This window comes from Zingiber officinale, chromosome 7A (genome assembly GCF_018446385.1).
Source record: "Zingiber officinale cultivar Zhangliang chromosome 7A, Zo_v1.1, whole genome shotgun sequence".
Taxonomy (NCBI): Eukaryota; Viridiplantae; Streptophyta; class Magnoliopsida; order Zingiberales; family Zingiberaceae; genus Zingiber; species Zingiber officinale.
This window is the reverse complement of record NC_055998.1, coordinates 137816917-137834975: the sequence shown is the minus strand read 5'-3', so window position 1 is coordinate 137834975 and position 18059 is coordinate 137816917. Positions and strand designations below refer to the sequence as shown.

Sequence of the window (18059 nt, the reverse complement as noted above, 5' to 3'; positions counted from 1 at the left end):
AGTTTTGGCGCCTTAAGTAGTGGAGTCCGGGTGCAACTAACTCTAACTACCAGTGGCTCGCGTGTTGGGGTGTAGGAATTAAAAGAATGAGCGGGTGGTTTGCATGGGTTGGTGAGCTGAAATGAGTCAAGTGTGCCCCAACAGAAGAGTTAGTGAAATAGAGTAAAATGAATAAATAAATAAATAAATATGATATACAATAGTAATAAATATAATTACAACCATAAATATAGTAATTTTGAAAATACTATCTTATACTATCTATTCATATTGATTTTGATTATGATGCAATAAATCTAGATTAAAATTAATACAAGATTATTATCTTCTTTTTTTTTTCCTGTCGGCTTCCTCCGTCAGTTGTTTCAACGCTCTCGGTAGACGAACTGACCGACCTCATCAACTGGCACAATTGGCCTACTTGAAACAAATCCCTTTAATGAGTATTTATGAAACAAAACCCTTTAAAGACGGATGTGTTATGACGGGTCTAGGTTGGGTGTTTATGAGAATGTTAATATTTTCTTTTGGAAGAACAACTTTTAAATTCAGTTTTTCCGCTTTGCTTTGTACTGCATCGGATCCTCATTGAATTATGATAAAAGAACGTTCTAAATCATGCTTTCATTGAGTGGCAATGAGTGCACCAAGACATCTTGTGATGTACGCTACTTGAGCCCCAAGGGGTGTGGTGTCTTTCGAGAATTCAGAGGGTGTCCAGTTCTTAAAAAAAAAATCATTATCTTGCAGCACACCCTAATTGACATTCGAAGAGCGTAATTGAAATTCAAAACCATGGATCAAGATCTTGCAACACACCCTAATTGACATTCGAATAGCGTAATATTGAAATTCAAAACCATTGATACTTGTTTCGTTTAGATTTTATAAAATTTTCTTCCATCTAATTGAATTTTTAGGTAAGAGTAAATTGATAACATTATTTACGCAAAAAATAAAATAATATTTTTTATTTGAGCCATTCAAATCATGTCTCATTGTTTTAATAGCCAACAGCGAAGAAAGGCAGCAGCAAGTCGGCTTATAAAGTTACCTCAAACAGGCATGAATCCAGCAACTCTAACTTGATCCACAATTGTTACGGCATAGCTAGAGATAAGCCATAAATGATAAACAGGATATTTGCAGAGACAAATCTCGAAGAAGGTTTCAGAATCTACAGCAATTGTAGTATTTATAACTGATATCATCAATGTTGATCTACTTATGCCATATCTCTGAATCTCGCCATAGCTTTCTTCTGAATGATGGTTCGATAGCTATCACCAGCTTGTGCCTCTAGTGATGGGTCAGTTTTCCTCTGCTGGCTTCCAAGCCCCGACCTACCATCCACAGCTTTTGCCTGGACAGGCTCCTTGATGCCACTGCTGTCTTTGCCAAGTCCCTGCTCGCTCAGAAGTTTAAAGAAACAAAAGGGGGGCAAGAAGCCAACCACCGAAACTGATGTCAGGACGAGGAAACCATAGTAGTGTAAAATACAAAATACCCTCACTGCACAGAGTAACTTTCAATGGGCGGTCATCTCAGCTTTATCGATGGAACTACCTTTACTATCCTATTGTAAGATGAAAGATTTTGTTCTGATTGTAGTTTGAACCAAAACCTAATAATTGAGAACCGTAAAACATGAAATCTACAAATCTTCTTAAGTATTCTGTATCACGATTTCGTATCACTTTATCTGATAGGTGAAAACATGCTTCCTAAAGGGCATATTAGGCGGAGGCGAAAAGGAGAGAATGATCCGCAGAAAATCTAGACCATTACATGGGAGAAATATTGTGAGTTTCTGATGCAAACATGCCACGCAAAAAATAGCTGGTTGAGATAATGCAGAATAAAAATGGGCACAAAACATAAAGAAAGGGAGTTACCAGTCCTTGCCAACCCATATTGCGAAGCATCCGGTTTCCCACATTGTTTTCATCAAGAGCTCGATCAGAAGTGATCACTTCATAATTCTCAGCATCACTTGTATCGCCAGCAGCCCATCCTCCAACTCCAGGGGGAAAGGGCATCGCTCCCGTTACTGATAAAGAACCCTTTCGAAATGGGTAATCACAATCTTCAAATAAAGCCATTTCCAGCATGTGAATATATATATTGACAAGCATACCAGAATAATCAACTATTGATTTGGAAGGTTGACAAGTGATTGGGAAACTAGTGCCAGAAATTATGAACATATCTAAGTTACCATGTCTAAATTCTTACAGGAATGAAGTAAAAAAATTAGCTGCCAATAAAATTTTACAAGATGAAGAAAAAGGGGCACAGACAAATTTTTAGGTGGGTGACATGGCAGTGCGACTAACAGAAGAATTTTAAACACAAATATTGCAAATTGCAAATGAACATGATATACAGTCATCAAAGGGAAGATAATTTTCAATGCTTACTTGAATCCCCATATCCCATATCTGACGAATCATCCCCTGTAGCAGATGATGAACCATAAAGATTTCTTCTTTCAGCTGCCCTATCTCTATAAGTTGACTGAGGTTGATCTCTGGAAACAGATTGCACTGGTGCCTCCGAAAACCTGCGTTTTCCACGTCCAGCAGATGAAGATGATGCATATGAACCCAGCGCTGAGGCATCAGTCTTGAAGGGTGTGCTAGTGGATGTTGTTTCTGTTGGGTGTGCTGTTGCAGTAGTGAGTGAGGTACCTCCAGTGACACAGACAGGAAAAGCTGTATCAGGCTTTATAATCCCTTTTCCAGAACCTCTTATAACACCCATGATTGTGCCCCCTGAACTACTAACAGGTCTCGGCTTAATCTGTGAATCAGTGTTCAGTGCTTCAGAAGTAACAACATGAACAGCCCCACGGCTAGCAGATAAAGATGGATGAACTGAGCTATTCAAACTTGCAGAATCAGCTTTTGTCTTGTTTTTTGCAGTTGATGCTCCAGGTGCAGAGTAAGAATTGTTTGCTTTATCATCGGTAAAATTCATTGGTTCCTTGTCATCGAGAACTACATGGGCTGACTGCCCCTCATGGTTTCTTTGCTTCCACATTGTCAGGACATTATTCATCTTCTTCTTATTTGCTAAAAGACTACTTTTGGATGCCAACTTTATCTCTCTAGATTTTTCTTTTTCTCTTTTCTCTGCTGCTAACGCTGCTGCAGCAGCAGCCTGAACTGCATCAGGCAATGAAGCTTTTTCACTTGATTTCACTGTAGTTGCAGGTGCAGATATCACAACTTTTTTGCTTGTGGTTGCATCTGAAGTCTTTGAAGTTTCATTTGTTGTGTCTCCAACTGCCTTGTTATTGCTCTGCTCATTACAAGGTACATACTGCTGAGTTTGATCATCAAAAGAATACCAAACCCCATTGTTCCCATCATAGTAAAGACCTGCATAAGACAATATAACAAATGGGGATCGTGAAAATATCAGCATCTGCTCCAATATTATAAAAATATATACTAATATTATATGCATATATCTACTTAAATTATGGAACACAGATAACAAAAGAGTGTAGATGCACTAAATATACACTAAAAATCATATGTTGCACATTAAATTCCAGTCTGCATTTACCAAAGAAAGGCATCGATATAATATAAAACTACTGCAAAAATATTACCAAAAAGACAAATGGTTGTCCTTCAATCTTGTTATTATCTTAATGGACTCACCAGTATTTCCATCATAATAGAAGCCAGAGGCCGCATCATAGTAATAGCCAGACTTATCATCCCACACAAAACCAGATTGTGGTGCAGAACCATGTTCCAGAGCTTCCGCATTACTTTGCCCAAGCCCAGCTGTAGATTGTTTTTTATCTGGGTTGTACTCCTTTGGTGCCCAACCAACAGCATCGTACTAAAAGAAAGAAAAATATTACCATTACTACTAAACAGAAGTTACAACATAGGAGTCCTATTCTGGCAAGAATGAACTCTGAGAGAATAATTATTAGTATTTTTATCAAAACTTTCTAAGCACATAATTTTTTAATGCTACTCCAACATAGAACATATGTGATGAAAAATGTTATAGAATTAAAGAAAATGTACGCCCTATTTGAATAGTTCTACAAAAAGAGACTAAAACGGAAGAAAATTGGTAATTTTCTGATATCTTATGTACTCAAAGATTTTAAAAGAGTGAACATGAAAAACAGCCATTGCCATCAATAAGTTGTATCCCATGTCCCAACTATTTGGAGTCACTTAACTTAGATCTTATCTCTTAATTGAATGTTATATGAAAATGTGTTAATAATAATATTCATATCTTTCAAGGCACTTTTTAATTACATTAACTACTAGAGTTTTCTTTGGACTCGAACACTACCGCTCATTCATTCATCTCCAAGATTCAACTTTCTGAATCTGTTACTCGTGTACAACCACATTTGTATCATCTAAACTTATTTTTTCATAGTAAATATTCATCTAGTGTTTTATTTATCTTCCTATTTTATTCAGAATCTGGAACATTTACTAACTAATTTTGGTGGTCCAAAATGAAATTACGTTAATGTTATCTTTTTTATATAAAAAATATACATTGTCATGGTTCTCTTTAATTTCTCACATCTTAGGATTGACAATACCGCGAGTGGAGAAACTTTTATAAATACCTTAGGCCGGTGACGTTAGAAAGCATACCTTTCTAGGCCTTTTAACTAAGATCAAGTATAGTATCTGTTCTTATCAATTTAATATCTAATGTAAAAAATTAAATTAATTTTGTATAAGGGAGAGTTCGTTACAATAGCTTACTGTTGGGATTCTCGAGCGACGCCCTTGCATTGCACTACTGCATGGCCTGACGCACCCTTACCAAGTCCAATTTATGGGCCTAGGGCACTAATTTACACATATTCATGTATTATATTACACATGCAACACGTGCATGTACACGATGGCTAGTTTTATTAAAAAGTCCCACATTCATCTTGCATTATCATCTTTCTACATAAGCAGGATATCATGTCAAAACAGTTCTTAAAACACACTTAGAAGCAAAGCTCGTATAGTGCATTATTGAAGGTTGTTAAGCACCTGTGAGAAATCCACTTTTAGAGTACAGGAAAAAAATCAATAATAGACACAGCATAATCATTCTAACACGAAAATTGGCAGCTAGAACTAATTGCCACCGAACAGAAAAGTTAACAGCTAATTCAAAATATTAGTCAAAAGAATACATCCAAAAACATTTAGTTTCTTTCACAAGTGTCCCTACCATAGGATTGAGCGGTGAGCTAATAACTTCCCAGTACCGAGTCTCATACAAGAAACACCATCAAATTCTTTAAAAATTGCAAAATTTAACATAGCATACATGAACCTTCTCGAACATCTTGGAGACATACCAAACATCAAAACATACAAGAAACTAATATCAAAGATGACTAAATAAAGAAAACACCAATCAATCAATGCTAGCAAATCTATACATGCATGCATATATACCTAACACTACTCATGATGCATGTCTTTCCGAACTAAAAGAATCTGATGAGAAAAAGGCAAATATCGAAAAAGTAATAAACGGCACAACTAGAAAGACCATAGAGGTAATGCTGCTAAAAATATGGTAGAAATTAAGGTTATCTGATATTTAAAATTTGCAAACCCTAGACACTATTGACAGCACAAAATTATATCAGCAATCCCAAGGCACCTCAATAGCAGTATGGGAAATAGAAAATGACCTGTTGAGCAAATGTTGCTGCCTCAATAGCAGCTGCCGCAAGACTGCTTGATTGTGGAGCCCCAGATCCAGGTCCATGAATACTTTTAGCATATGCTACACGTAAGACTTGACCGTTCTTCTCCAGCGTTGTTCCGTTTGTAGCTGCAAGAGCTTTAGTTGCATCTTCCACCTAAACATCCAACCCCAAATTGAATTGTTGTAGCCTGTCACAAGGGCAAATGTAAAATATATATTATATAGGTATATTGAATATGTTAATACCGAGTGAAAATGCACAAAAGCAAATCCCCGAGACACATGGGTGAATTTATCTCTGACAAGGCGAAGATCCTACAAATGAAAAGAGTAAGTTAACAACTAAGAAAAGCATAACATTCTAATACTGTATTTGTTACCTTAACAGGAGCGTGTTTGGCAAATTCATAACGAAGCATTTCTTCATCTGCATTTTCATCCAACCCCCGTACAACTAAAACATGTGTAGGACCTGAAAATGAAATATTGATTAGTAACCATGCGAAAATTTTAATCTAAAGAAATGGCATACCTAGATCAGAACCCCTCTTCCCTGATGATGCTGGATTTGTGCTTGCTATATCAGCTGGAGGAGCATCCTTAGTACGAGCTTCATTGCACTGGAAGAAAAATGAAAATTACTCAGAGATCTTAACAAAATCCAACAGAATATGAATGGGCTATAGATGTGACCATGAGAAATAAATATATTCTTCTCAAACAAAAGAAATACCCATATCATATTGCCTAAATTAAAGTTGCTTCAATAAGAAGTCCTGTAAGATGTCATTGAGTAAATTCTATTATAATCAACAAGACTATTGGCAACAATTGCCAACAAAATGTTGTGCACAGGCCAAAAAAACTTCCACCCCAAGTTGCTAATTCAGAAAAATAACACAGAAATAGCAAAAGCATAATTCCTGAGGGAAAAAAACCAAAGAGATAGAATACATGGCACATAACAAAAACAAATTGGAAATTAAAGCAAAGTGTCAAAATAATCTGCAGACAGAAGCACAATATAAAGTAATGAAAATAGCATACATCACCAAAAGGATAATATAGGAATACCAACTTGAAAAAATGACTCGAAACTGGAAACCTACAAATAGTTGTAAGCTTTGCAACTTCATTTGAGCAGTAGACTTTTAAAATATTTAAATGTATAAAAAAAGAATGTTTTGAACCTATTAGAAATTAATTCCAGAGTGCATTTTTATGCTACATGCCTTGTTTTGGCAGCAAAATTCCATTTAAAATATTTAAACATATAGAAAATTGTTTTGGACCTATTAGAAGTTGATTCCAGAATACAATTTTTAAGTTACATGACTGGCCAAAAAAAACATGTCTTATGTCCAGAAAGAGATTGAATAAATAATAAGTTCATTCCATGCAAAGACCTTTTACTAAAGATAATAATTGAGATGATTAGCAAATTGGACCACAGTCTACATGAAATGGCAATTTTAATATTCTAACCTTTACAAAGGGGCGTATGTTTCAGTAAGTGCTGATAAAGTAACCCATGAATGCACAAATATAAGTTTCTTTCAACTCTATTGCAATATATAGGCATGAAAATAATAGGATGAACTAGGTAGCTCAGGCTTGGTTACAAATATGAATGTGAACCCTAGTGTCCAACAGACTGATATAGCTATTTCTAAAAGGTTTTCACACTTGATCAATAGGGATTTCAAGTGTCCACTCAGTGTGTCAATAATTGACACAGGCATGTAGAAAAATAGATGAAGAGTCCAAATATTAAAAGGTGATGAAGATACTAAGCATATGACATCAGCTGAAAGAAAAGGGAACATAAGATACTGGTAAATTTATTTGAACTCTTGAATTATAGTATTTTGAAATATATTCACTGAAATACTTCTTTGTTGAACTCGTTGAAACCAAAAATACCAATTTTACCAAGATATCCTAACTCAAAATATTGTTTATAGTGTCTCTTAACTAAAAAAATAAAATGTACAAAAAGAAACAGAAAGTGCCAAACACACCTGGAAACAGGATGTTCGCCGTGCAAAATTTAAATATCCACAGATGAGGCATGTCCAGTCACATGGTGCAGTAATGCTTTTCCCATGCCCATAGCTTGATTTACCCATGCTTTCCTGCCCTACAGGAGCACCATTCCCACCAGTTGGCTTACTACTGCATCAGAGATGGATATTAGGATAAAGCTCAATCAGAGAGCACGGCCAATATGATGCTTTAGTTTGGGGAAGAAACATAGAATCTCTTCCACGCATAAAATAGATCTTGCTAACAGTCTTCTATTATATTGCATAAAAATAATTAGATTAAGTTGAATAACATGTGCCAAAATAAATTGCTTTCTGTGGACACGGGCATAAGTAGGCAACAAATCCTTTTTGTTGGATGCATTACAACAAATCTTGAGCATATCAACCTAGACAAATGCATATAGCTGTTTCATGGAATTATTTAACTGCAGTATGACTTAGCTACTAGATTGGTTAATTTTTAATATGAAGTGGTGAATTGATATTTTGGACTAACGCCAATGCTACTATAACCATTCCGGTCATTGGTTTTCATGGTTTTGCTAGATTGCACAATTCATTGTGTCTGTTGATTGATAAAGTAGAAGCATGCCAGATTTCACCAAACTCATATTTGCTGTATGACTAGGTTGATTTGTATTGTATGAATAAATGCAAAACCTACTAGTTCTAAATAAAGAAAAACTAGGTAATAGTTCTAGAACCTATCACAAAAGAGTAGAAGTCCATTTATTTTGTATTCTACTTTCTAAATACACTTTTCCACCAAAAAGTATATTTATCTCGTAGATAATTCCCAATGTAACCTTCCAATTTTAATAACAAATTTCAAGATAAAGTCAGTACCTATACTCGAAAAATAGCTTCCTTCCATCAATTACAAGACCACTATTTCCCATGCCATCCATCATCTTATGAGCAGCATCCTGCACATAAGTTTGTTAGGAAAATACATAGCCATAGAAAGATAAAGAAAGATGTTTGGAAGATAGATACCACGTCAGGGAAGTCGATAAAAGCAAAACCACGAGAGGATCCAGAATTTCTCTCTTTAATAACTCGTACATGTCGAAGTGGTCCCCATTCAGCCTGACAGAGATTATAACTACTAAATTGATTGTTCACAAACAACAAAGAAACCATTTGTGAATGTATTTCATACAAGAATTTGATATAAATCTTCTTCAGTTGTTTTTTGTGATAAACCCTTCACAACAACTGTAGCAGATGGAGCCTGCAATAAAAAAGAGAATTAAGTTTGTTAACTATGACATACACATAAAACAGTACAGTATATGTAACTTAGAGCATACCACAGAAGAGTCATTATATCGTTTTTCGTCACGATCATAATCCCATCGTCTATCATTTCTCTCATACCACCCATCATCGTAACTTTCCTCTCTATGGCTTCTACGACTTTTACTTCGAGGAGATCTTGATCTAGATTGGTCATCACGACCTCGAGAATGTGAGCGTTCACGTTGTCTGTATGGACTTTGATCTTTTTCTCTGCCAAAACCTCTCTTTTCATGATCGCGATCATGAGATCCATGTCTTCGCCAACTACCTTCCCTCTTGCTTCTTTCATGATCAGAATCATAGTTATACCGATCATGATCAAAACCTCTATCTCGAGAACCTTCCCTACTTCGATGGGATGAATGATGCCGTATTTCGTAGTCACTGCAGACTTCTTCTCGGTCTCTATCCGCTAACCTACCATGTCTGTCATATCCATAATCATGATAACTATCTTCATCACTGTATCTTTCCATGCTCCGGTACCTATCATGAAACTTATCAACATCATGAAAAGAATCAGCTTCACGATAACTTGCTGGGTCACCAAAACTATCCATCTCGTGATATGGTTCAACATTCTTGCTTGAATCCCTGACGAGTGCATATTCTCCATCAAAATTTCTTCTAGGATGAGACCAGACACCAGGAGCATGTGGTGGCAGATAAATATCCCTCTCATGCATGTCATTACGGAAAGAGTTCCTTGGATAACCAGAACCCCTGGGAAATCCATCTGCTAAGAACCTCCTACCACCATAGGATCCACTGAACCTGCAATAGTAAGTTAAACAATGGAGAGAGAAACAGAATGATATGATGAACACAGTTAAGCAGAGGCCTAAAATAAATAGAAAGACCAAACGATTAATGTTACATCATATAGAAGCTTGATTTCAAATGCTTAAGTTCTGAGTCCCCACATCCAGGAGGAAGAAATAAGTCATTTTAGAAACAAACATAAGATTATGGGGCAAAACAAGATCTAGAAGTCATGACAGTCCCCACAAAGTTCCATTAATTAATTAATGCTCACCTAAACTCCTGCTGGTGGGGAGGGCCATACCCCTCTGAGGCCTGTAGATTCAACAGAATAAGCAAGTTAGCATCAAATATTTATGGAAGGGGTAGGGAAATCCACTCCATATAAAAACTGTCCCACAGCTTTCTTCAACAGTTCTTTTACAATGGCATGCCATTGAACATGGGGCACATGTCATGTGCATAATCTGCTATACCATCCTGGTTATAGGTAACAAAAGAGGAAACTGCAATTACGCTGTTAGTATCCCATCCTTGTTCACGACCATAATGCCCAGGATCCATGGCAGTTTGCACCAGTATTCCCTGCAAGGTTCTTGTTGATCTCACACTTTTTGACTTTCGAATGAAGGTTGTTTGGATATCTACCCTGTAATTCATGCACAGAGATTTGTTATGCCAGTGTCAATGAAAAAACTACCCACATAGCCAACCCTTTTGCATTGAATCCGCAAACTAATAAACACCCGTCCTCGGGCTGCAAATGACAACCTTGTAATACCCCCAAGTTTCAGAAAATAATCACATATGTTTCGTAGTAACCATTTTAGAGAAAGATTGATGCCCTCAAAGAAAACATCAAATGTAATAGCTTAGACCAATTGCATGGAACCCAAACAAGGAGATGCTTCTAGTAATTCTGCAAACTTTATCCTTGTACATGGCTATCAATCCACTTTGGAATTATGGTACAAATCCAGAAAATCTTTAGCATCTCTGTTACACGAACTCGGCATACACCGCTTCCGTTTGGGATGGGTGCGGACATGAAGAACGAGTCCGATCTGCGAGCGCAAGGGGCAAGAAGAGCAGAGGTAGGTTACCTAAGCGGAGTTCGACGGCGTTGTGCGCGAGAGAAGAGATCTCCACGGCGTCCGTGCGGGGAGGGAGGGAGGGAGCAGTTCAATGGCGTAGCAGAGTCCGTGCACGGAGGAAGGAGCGATCTAAGTTCGTCGGGGTCGGCCGGGGAAGCGGGAACTTGCTCGTGCAGCAGAAGGTGGGAAGAAAGCGCGCAGCGATCTCACGTCGGGAGGCAGGCGGAAGGGAGATTGTAACTGGGGAGGTATTAGGGTTCGAATAAGTGATATAATTCTGAGAAAATCTCTCTTCGCACCCCATAATTATAAATAATTTGTATTAGCCCTCGTGCTTTCAAAATTGTCAATTCATCGACCCACAGAAGCTTTTCAATTTTGCTGTCACGATAAATCGACATGGATTCACGACGGACGTTGTAAAAACATAATATCTCATAATTATACATCATATTTTTTTTAAAAAAAACTCTCTATAAATACATCCTAATTGAGAAATGAATCATATAAATACCTAAAAAATAACTTATCATTCTTCCGCTGCATCTTAGCCTCAAAGGCATCCATTCCTTTCCTTTGATCCTCCTAGGTGATAATTTGAATTAGCAAATCATAAATTGATTATGTCAGTCGGATCATCATACTTAAATAGTAAATAATCAGGTGAGAGTAAAAATTGAATTCCTAAAAAATAAATTTTTTAGGGAATAAAATTTCTTCCATAATATTTAGGATAAATAAGTTACTTTTACCACATAAATGGATTATGTCTCATTTAATATCAATTCAAATATAATTAATTAATAAAATATTTTAAATTTATAATTCACACGTGGCTCTACAAGATTGTCGTTAAGGAAATTAATTCTACAACACACCATAATTAAGAATTAATTCATGGATATCTGATTAATAGTGAAAGCGATTTATCATCATCAGTGTCACTTCATCCGTATTAGTTGTAGCTAGAAAAGTGATTATATTCACCTCAATTACTCTTCACAACTCATCCACAGGTTATGGGAAGAAAAGTAATGATAAAGTCAATTTATAACTGATCATTAAATGGCTAGAAGATGTGAGGAATTTTTTTTTTCACGACAAAATTGACCCTTTACTTCATTATAGTAAAGTTATCACCTTCTAGTCAATTGAGCAACTTGTAGGGACTAAAATGATGAACCATGTAACATCAAATCTGGGATGACCGTCCGGCCTCATAAAAATTTTCCACCGACCGTTAAAATAAATTGAGAAGTGCTCGCGGTGGACTTCCTAGAAGTCCAGCATTCCATGATTGCACACCCCATTTGAAGAAAAAATTTCTACAAATGCACCGTAGTTAGAGATCGAACCACGGATATTCGGATAACAACTTGATATCCTTCTACTACACCATAGCCTCAAGGCAAAAACTATGAATCAAGTAATACCGAACCTGAGAAGAAGACCCGCCTAGTCCTACGAAAATTTTTCACATACTCTCAGAATAAATCGAAAAGTACTAACAACGAATGACCGAGAAGCCCAAAAACATATAATTGTATACCCCATTTAGAGAAAAAATTCTACAGTATCTGAGATCGAACCACATATATTTGGATGGCAACTTGCGCCCTACTTCATCAGCATTAGTGGTCCATATCATCTTCATGAGATAATATTATTCTCACATCCTATCAAATGGATCAAATATGTAAATGCATAAAATCCTTAATTACATGAACTACTACGGCACTTCATGGAAGACTGAAGACATTAACGGAGAATAACAAGGCTTCCCATGTCCGAATCCAGGGATCATTGCATAAAATACACAGCTTAAGCTTTCGATATTAACAAATTGCAAGCAACAAGTCTCACAATTTAGCAGAACTGTCCCCGCCTGAAACCTCAGTGATCTGGTGAATCAGCCCCAAGAGGCTTCCAGCTTTCCTCTTGGCCCTTTCAGTGCCGGTCTCGGAAAGATCCTTCAATGCCTCTTCAGCACCCAGCCCTTTTACAGCTCTGAGTTGCAGCTCGTCGCCATTGCACAATGAGAAAAGCAATGCAGCAGCATTCTCCCGAACCCTGGCTGATCCAGTCTTCATAAGCTTCAACAGGAGTGGAATCAGTTCTGAATTTGTGATTGCCACCTTGCCTTCCTGACTACTTGCAAGAATTGTCAATATGGCAAGTGCTTCATCGACCATACCCCCAGTAGCATCAACTAACATCCTTCTCAAATGGCCCACAATGCCAGCTTTGACAGCAATTACCTTGTTGCCTTGATAAAGGCAGAGATTGAAAAGTGCAGTCGCTGCATCTTTTTTACCTCTTGGACTACCTCGGCACAGCAGATTGATGAGCACAGGTATGGCTCCGGCTTCTCCTATCAGGATTTTGTTTTGATCAATTACTGACAAACTAAACAGTGCAGCTGCAGCATTCTCCCTCGCCTCCATGCTCTCGCTCTCGAGAACCTCTACTATCTTTGGCAATGCATTTGCTTTGACAATGAGACTCTTGTTATCCTCATTTATTGAAAGGTTGAGGAGGGCTGTAACAGCATGTTCCTGTGTTCTGGGATCTGTGGATGAGAGAAGTTGTATAAGTAAAGGGATTGCACCAGCTTCGGCAATGCATATTCTGTTGTCAGCATTTCTCTTAGCAAGTAGTCGGAGTTCACCAGCGGCAGCTCTTTGCTCTTCTTGGTTTCCTTTAACCATTTTACGAAGTAGTATAGCAATCCCAGAATGGTTACAGTCCGAGCTATTTCCAAGCTTATTGTCCTGGAAACTACCTTGTTTTTGGGGCAGTTCGATGCCATTGGCATCACACCATTGTGCAATTAAACTCTTCAAAACGAAATTGGGTGTGAGAGTAGAGTGGGTGAGAGGTTGTTGAGTCTTAGGGCAGGTCTTATGTCCACTTTCAAGCCATTTCTGAATGTATGATCTTTCATATGTCTGTCAAAACAATAATATATCTCAGTAGAATATCAAAAAGGTTAGAAAGGTTAGAGTTATTTAGTAAGTTACTTGTCCTGTGGAAACGATAACAGGATCCTTCATCAGCTCAAGGGAAATTGGACACCGAAAATCATCTGGAATCACAGGAGGAATATGCTTTGCAAAACTAGCTGTCGTTTCTATGCTAGCTGACCCAGAATTTTCCAGCACGCAATCTTTTAGTTTCTTAAGCAATGATGACATTTGCTCCACTGAAACATCAAGCTCCCCATCGCTTGAAGTCACCATTTCATGGAGAGAAAGAGACTCCTTCATGATATCAGATTTATTTTTGAGTTGAAGCTTTTCTGATATTCTTTTGAGGACGATAGGATCAGTGTGATTTTCATGCAGTGCCAAATTCAAATCTCTGGATAGTAAATCATGTGATTCCATGCTACCTCTTGCTCTATGAAGTTGGGCTTGAACAAGTTCAGTCTAGAAAAAACAAGCAATCAGTATCTATTCATGAACATTACTGATAGAACCTTTAGCAAAAGAACAAAAATGAAAAGAAAAAACACAACAAAAGCGTGCCCATGCTCAGTCTCGAGATATTTGCAGTTGTGATAATCAATACTATTTGAGTTCTCCATCAATCCTCGCCATACTCATGTTGTACTTCAACACAACAACAGTGATTCTCCAAGTAGGACAACCATGCCCAAGATTTTTTCACTAACCACCATATATGTTTGATACATTCAAACCTATACTCACCACATACCAGTTACAAATACTTTATATTTTATTCATAATTATTCCATCACTATCTGTGGGTATTCAACCTAACTAAGATCCAACCACACTTTTAATACATCATAATACCTACCATATTCAAGATAATAACAAATTAAATCGCTAAAAGTAACTAATCCAATCTTTCCTACAAAGTATCTCCACAAAAAATGTAAATTAAGCTCTAACAAGTATATACCAAAAAAATCATAATATTCATCTAATTTAAGGTAATTAAGATGACCCTACATGACATACTGTGCAAATATGTATGCAATATATATTAATATACAGGTGCCCAAGTTCTCCAACTCTAACGAGTACCAAAAGCCAATTAAATTGGCTAGGAAGTCATGGCTATCTGAAAAAAATCTGCCCTACTCATTTTAATAGAACATGTGAAGTCTTGTTAATCCAACATGTCGACACTAACACTTCAACTCAAACCAACACCCATATTCACAATGTGTAAAAAAAGTATAGGAGATGTCACACTTAGATCCATAACCATATTGGATATATGTACTCAAGTCCAAGTAGCATAGGCGACAATGTTTTAATAAAATAGAAGGAAAGGATAGATGAAGCAAGCAAGGCAAATGAAGTTGCCTCCAAAAGTAACATTAGTTGTTGCTATGCATTAACATCACGGTGTCTTATTAGAAATGCAATTCCAAGAATGGGAGATATTGGGGACTTTCCAAATCCTAGTCAGTTATTGCTTCATACTATTCTGTCATTTTCATTGATCACTGCCCAAATTACTCAATGTGTGTCTCACTCTATGATCTTACAATATGATACAAATCTGTCACTAATGTTTTCTCTCTTGGCATCTCTAGCTGTTGTTTCTAAATAACAGACTATCACCAATCTGGAAAAGAGATGTTCTTCTCAGAAAATAAGAGAACTAGATTCATGGCTTAATAATGTTGACCCCAAATTGTAGGGACAGACACATCTTAATGATGACACATGATTTAACAATGTTTACCAAAACAAGTTTCTTCTCATATAAACTTGGTTGACAGCTTCTCCTAGCATTAGTAGGAAAAACTACCCAATATCCTGTAATAAATAAGCTTCCTACTGGAAAAGACCATTACACTTGAAGTTAGACCCAATTCCCCTGAAAGGACTACTAAATTAAACTTCAGCACTCGCCTCTAATGTAAAAGAATGTGCCAGAAGCAGAAATTCTTGATGCAATTCAATGTGTTTGTAACCTGTATAAATAATTCAATAACACTTTCTACTGCTAGAAAGTGTTATCCTAACCTAAATACAGATCTGTCTCAGTTTGCAAAAGCCAAATTTCTTGGCAACTAGTTCATGAAGCTTGTTTACATGTCCATCTTAAATGATTCTGACAGCCGGAGCATTCAATTAGTGAAACATCAACTAGTAACCACAGACTTAACATAACTTCTGTTTGCAAAACTGCAAAATGTAGCTTTATTATGACAGATCGGCAACTCCAGCTGAAGTTTCAATTTCAATGAGGCTAATTTTTTTTATGCATGATGTATTGTCTTTCTTTGATTTGAGTAAAAAAAATCTTCAAGCATGTATCATGCTTCTATCTGCAACGAAAAACTTCTTGACCAATTCCAAAGATGGAGTATTCTTTATTTTACCTGCTCTTTAACTTCAATGGATATGTTAAGTCTATCCAAGTTAATCGCATCGAGTGCTTTCTCTATAGACTCAGTCACCTTAAGGAAAAGTCTTTCGAACTTCTCTCGTCGTAAAACCTGGAAAGGGCCGATAAAAATAAGAAATGATGGGACTTTCTCAGGAGGAAGATAATCTATAGTAAGAAATTATCAGTGTAAATTAAGATAACACGTAACTTCAATAGACATTCTAAAGGAAAAAAAAGGCGACAACAGCACCTGGTAGATCTTGCTCCCTTCGTTGACTAATCGAAGGGCGTCTTTAGCTTCGACGATGGTGGCGCAGAGGGATTCGAGGCTGCGGAGCTCGGTGAGTCCTATGGAATCAGGGTCGTCCCTCAGCTCGTCGAATAGCGGGAGGAGCAGCTTCACCCGCCGCGCGAGGTCGCAGCACATCCGACTCAACGGGCCGCGGATTTCTGGCAACGCGGACACCTCCGACACTACCGCCAAGAGGGCATCGACCGCCTCGCCGCTGGCTACCTCGGCGTCCTCCTCCTCGGATGTCGGCGCCATGGATCGGATTACGATGGAAGGAGTCGGGACCGACAAGGAGGAGGAAGAAGAGAAAGCCAAACTTTCAACGACATGTTAAAAAAGAATTACAATATTTATTCTTTCAAAATTATTTTAAGGGAAAATTACGTTTTGACCACCAATTTTTTTCTTCGTGTCAAAGTGCCCCCTCGAGCTCTTTTATAAAGGCAAAAAAAATCAAAAGGGCGCTTTAGTTTTTAATGAATCCTCAAAGGACGCCCTATATTAATTTATTATAAAAGACATCTCACCCTTATAAAGAAAAATGACACATATGTCATCTACTATAAATTCATATATCTTCTACTATAAAATTCTATTATTATTCCTCTTAATTTTTTTTCTATCTAAATCTGTGCACTGAATCAGCTACCCAAGTAGCACATGGTATTATAACTATTGATCCTGTCCAAGTCATTGAATCAACTGACGCTGGGTACGTAATATTCTCCGACTACTGACGTAGATCTCTGACCACTTGCACTGACTTCCGGCGAACCTGCAAAGAAGTCGAGCCGGGAAGGGGTTCCCGGCGACGACCCTCCGACGCTCAAGTCAGGCAAACGAAAAATAAGAAGGTGGCTTCCAGGATCAGAGATTTTATACCTCCGGTGAAGTCTAAGGGCTCTTATATAGAGCTACGGGAGCTTGGTGCACACAAACCGAGGTGCACACGTGTCATATACCATACCGCAGCATGGGCTTGTCAGAAGAGCATGTCTGACGCCATACTGCTACAGTCTGAGCGTCTCTTTGATGGGACAGCAGAATCCTTTGTCGTACGATGCTGAGTATGGCCTAGTCCTCGAACATGCCTGTTGTCAGCAACAGGGGTTACTAAGATGACGTCCCCATTGTCCCACACTTTTTGACTTCCTCTTCCCGGATCAACCATCAAGCCGCTCAGCCAGAACATTCGCCTTTGATCTGGCGTAGGTGGTCGCCCGTCCGGGAAGGTTCAGGGTCGTCGCCTGCTCGGCTCTCATAGCCTGACATCCTGGCCGAGCGGGCAAACTGTTCGGCCTTTACTCTAGCCTTGCACCGCGGCCGAGCGGATCCCGGATCAGGGTCGTCGCCTGCTCGGCTCTCATAGCCTGACATCCTGGCCGAGCGGGCAAACTGCTCGGCCTTTACTCTAGCCTTGCACCGCGGCCGAGCGGACTATCCGCTCGGCCATATGATTTCCTTCATTGG

The 18059-nt window shown here is 38.0% G+C and overlaps 2 protein-coding genes and 1 pseudogene across 9 annotated transcripts; 1 reads left to right on the top strand and 2 right to left on the bottom strand.

The window, feature by feature from the left end:
• Positions 1-956: 956 nt before the first annotated feature.
• LOC122002784 (SUPPRESSOR OF ABI3-5-like) lies at positions 957-11175 on the bottom strand. Of its 8 annotated transcripts, XM_042558105.1 has the most exons (16): positions 10934-11175; positions 10347-10479; positions 10105-10145; positions 9080-9842; positions 8929-9000; positions 8763-8855; positions 8613-8692; positions 7740-7893; positions 6251-6338; positions 6099-6190; positions 5965-6033; positions 5702-5872; positions 3672-3858; positions 2421-3383; positions 1896-2086; positions 957-1405 (listed from the first exon to the last, which is right to left on the bottom strand). In XM_042558105.1, exons 2-16 carry the CDS (start codon positions 10392-10394, stop codon positions 1226-1228), a joined length of 3192 nt encoding a protein of 1063 aa, XP_042414039.1. In that variant the 5' UTR covers positions 10395-10479; positions 10934-11175; the 3' UTR covers positions 957-1225. The 8 variants fall into 8 exon arrangements, 7 of the variants coding, with proteins under 7 accessions (XP_042414039.1, XP_042414036.1, XP_042414038.1 ...); XM_042558102.1 differs by having other exon boundaries at positions 10347-11172; XM_042558104.1 differs by having other exon boundaries at positions 1896-2050; positions 10347-11172.
• Positions 4646-4823, top strand: LOC122003134 (annotated as a pseudogene).
• Positions 11176-12587: 1412 nt separating the features above from the next.
• Positions 12588-16916, bottom strand: LOC122002783 (U-box domain-containing protein 12-like). The gene is made up of 4 exons (XM_042558101.1): positions 16548-16916; positions 16290-16406; positions 13945-14352; positions 12588-13872 (listed from the first exon to the last, which is right to left on the bottom strand). Exons 1-4 carry the CDS (start codon positions 16842-16844, stop codon positions 12784-12786), a joined length of 1911 nt encoding a protein of 636 aa, XP_042414035.1. The 5' UTR covers positions 16845-16916; the 3' UTR covers positions 12588-12783.
• Between the last annotated feature and the right edge of the window lie 1143 nt (positions 16917-18059).

Excerpts from the sequence above, each read along its gene's own strand:
- LOC122002783 (XM_042558101.1), bottom strand. The coding sequence starts at position 16,844 with ATGGCGCCGACATCCGAGGAGGAGGACGCCGAGGTAGCCAGCGGCGAG. Across the intron at positions 16,407-16,547 it reads AAGGGAGCAAGATCTACCAG|GTTTTACGACGAGAGAAGTT; the intron begins GTGCTGTTGTCG and ends GGCCCTTTCCAG. Across the intron at positions 14,353-16,289 it reads CCATTGAAGTTAAAGAGCAG|ACTGAACTTGTTCAAGCCCA; the intron begins GTAAAATAAAGA and ends TGTTTTTTCTAG.
- LOC122002784 (XM_042558102.1), bottom strand. The coding sequence starts at position 10,490 with ATGAATTACAGGGTAGATATCCAAACAACCTTCATTCGAAAGTCAAAA. Across the intron at positions 8,693-8,762 it reads TTATCGACTTCCCTGACGTG|GATGCTGCTCATAAGATGAT; the intron begins GTATCTATCTTC and ends ACTTATGTGCAG. Across the intron at positions 1,406-1,895 it reads ATATGGGTTGGCAAGGACTG|GGACTTGGCAAAGACAGCAG; the intron begins GTAACTCCCTTT and ends CTGAGCGAGCAG.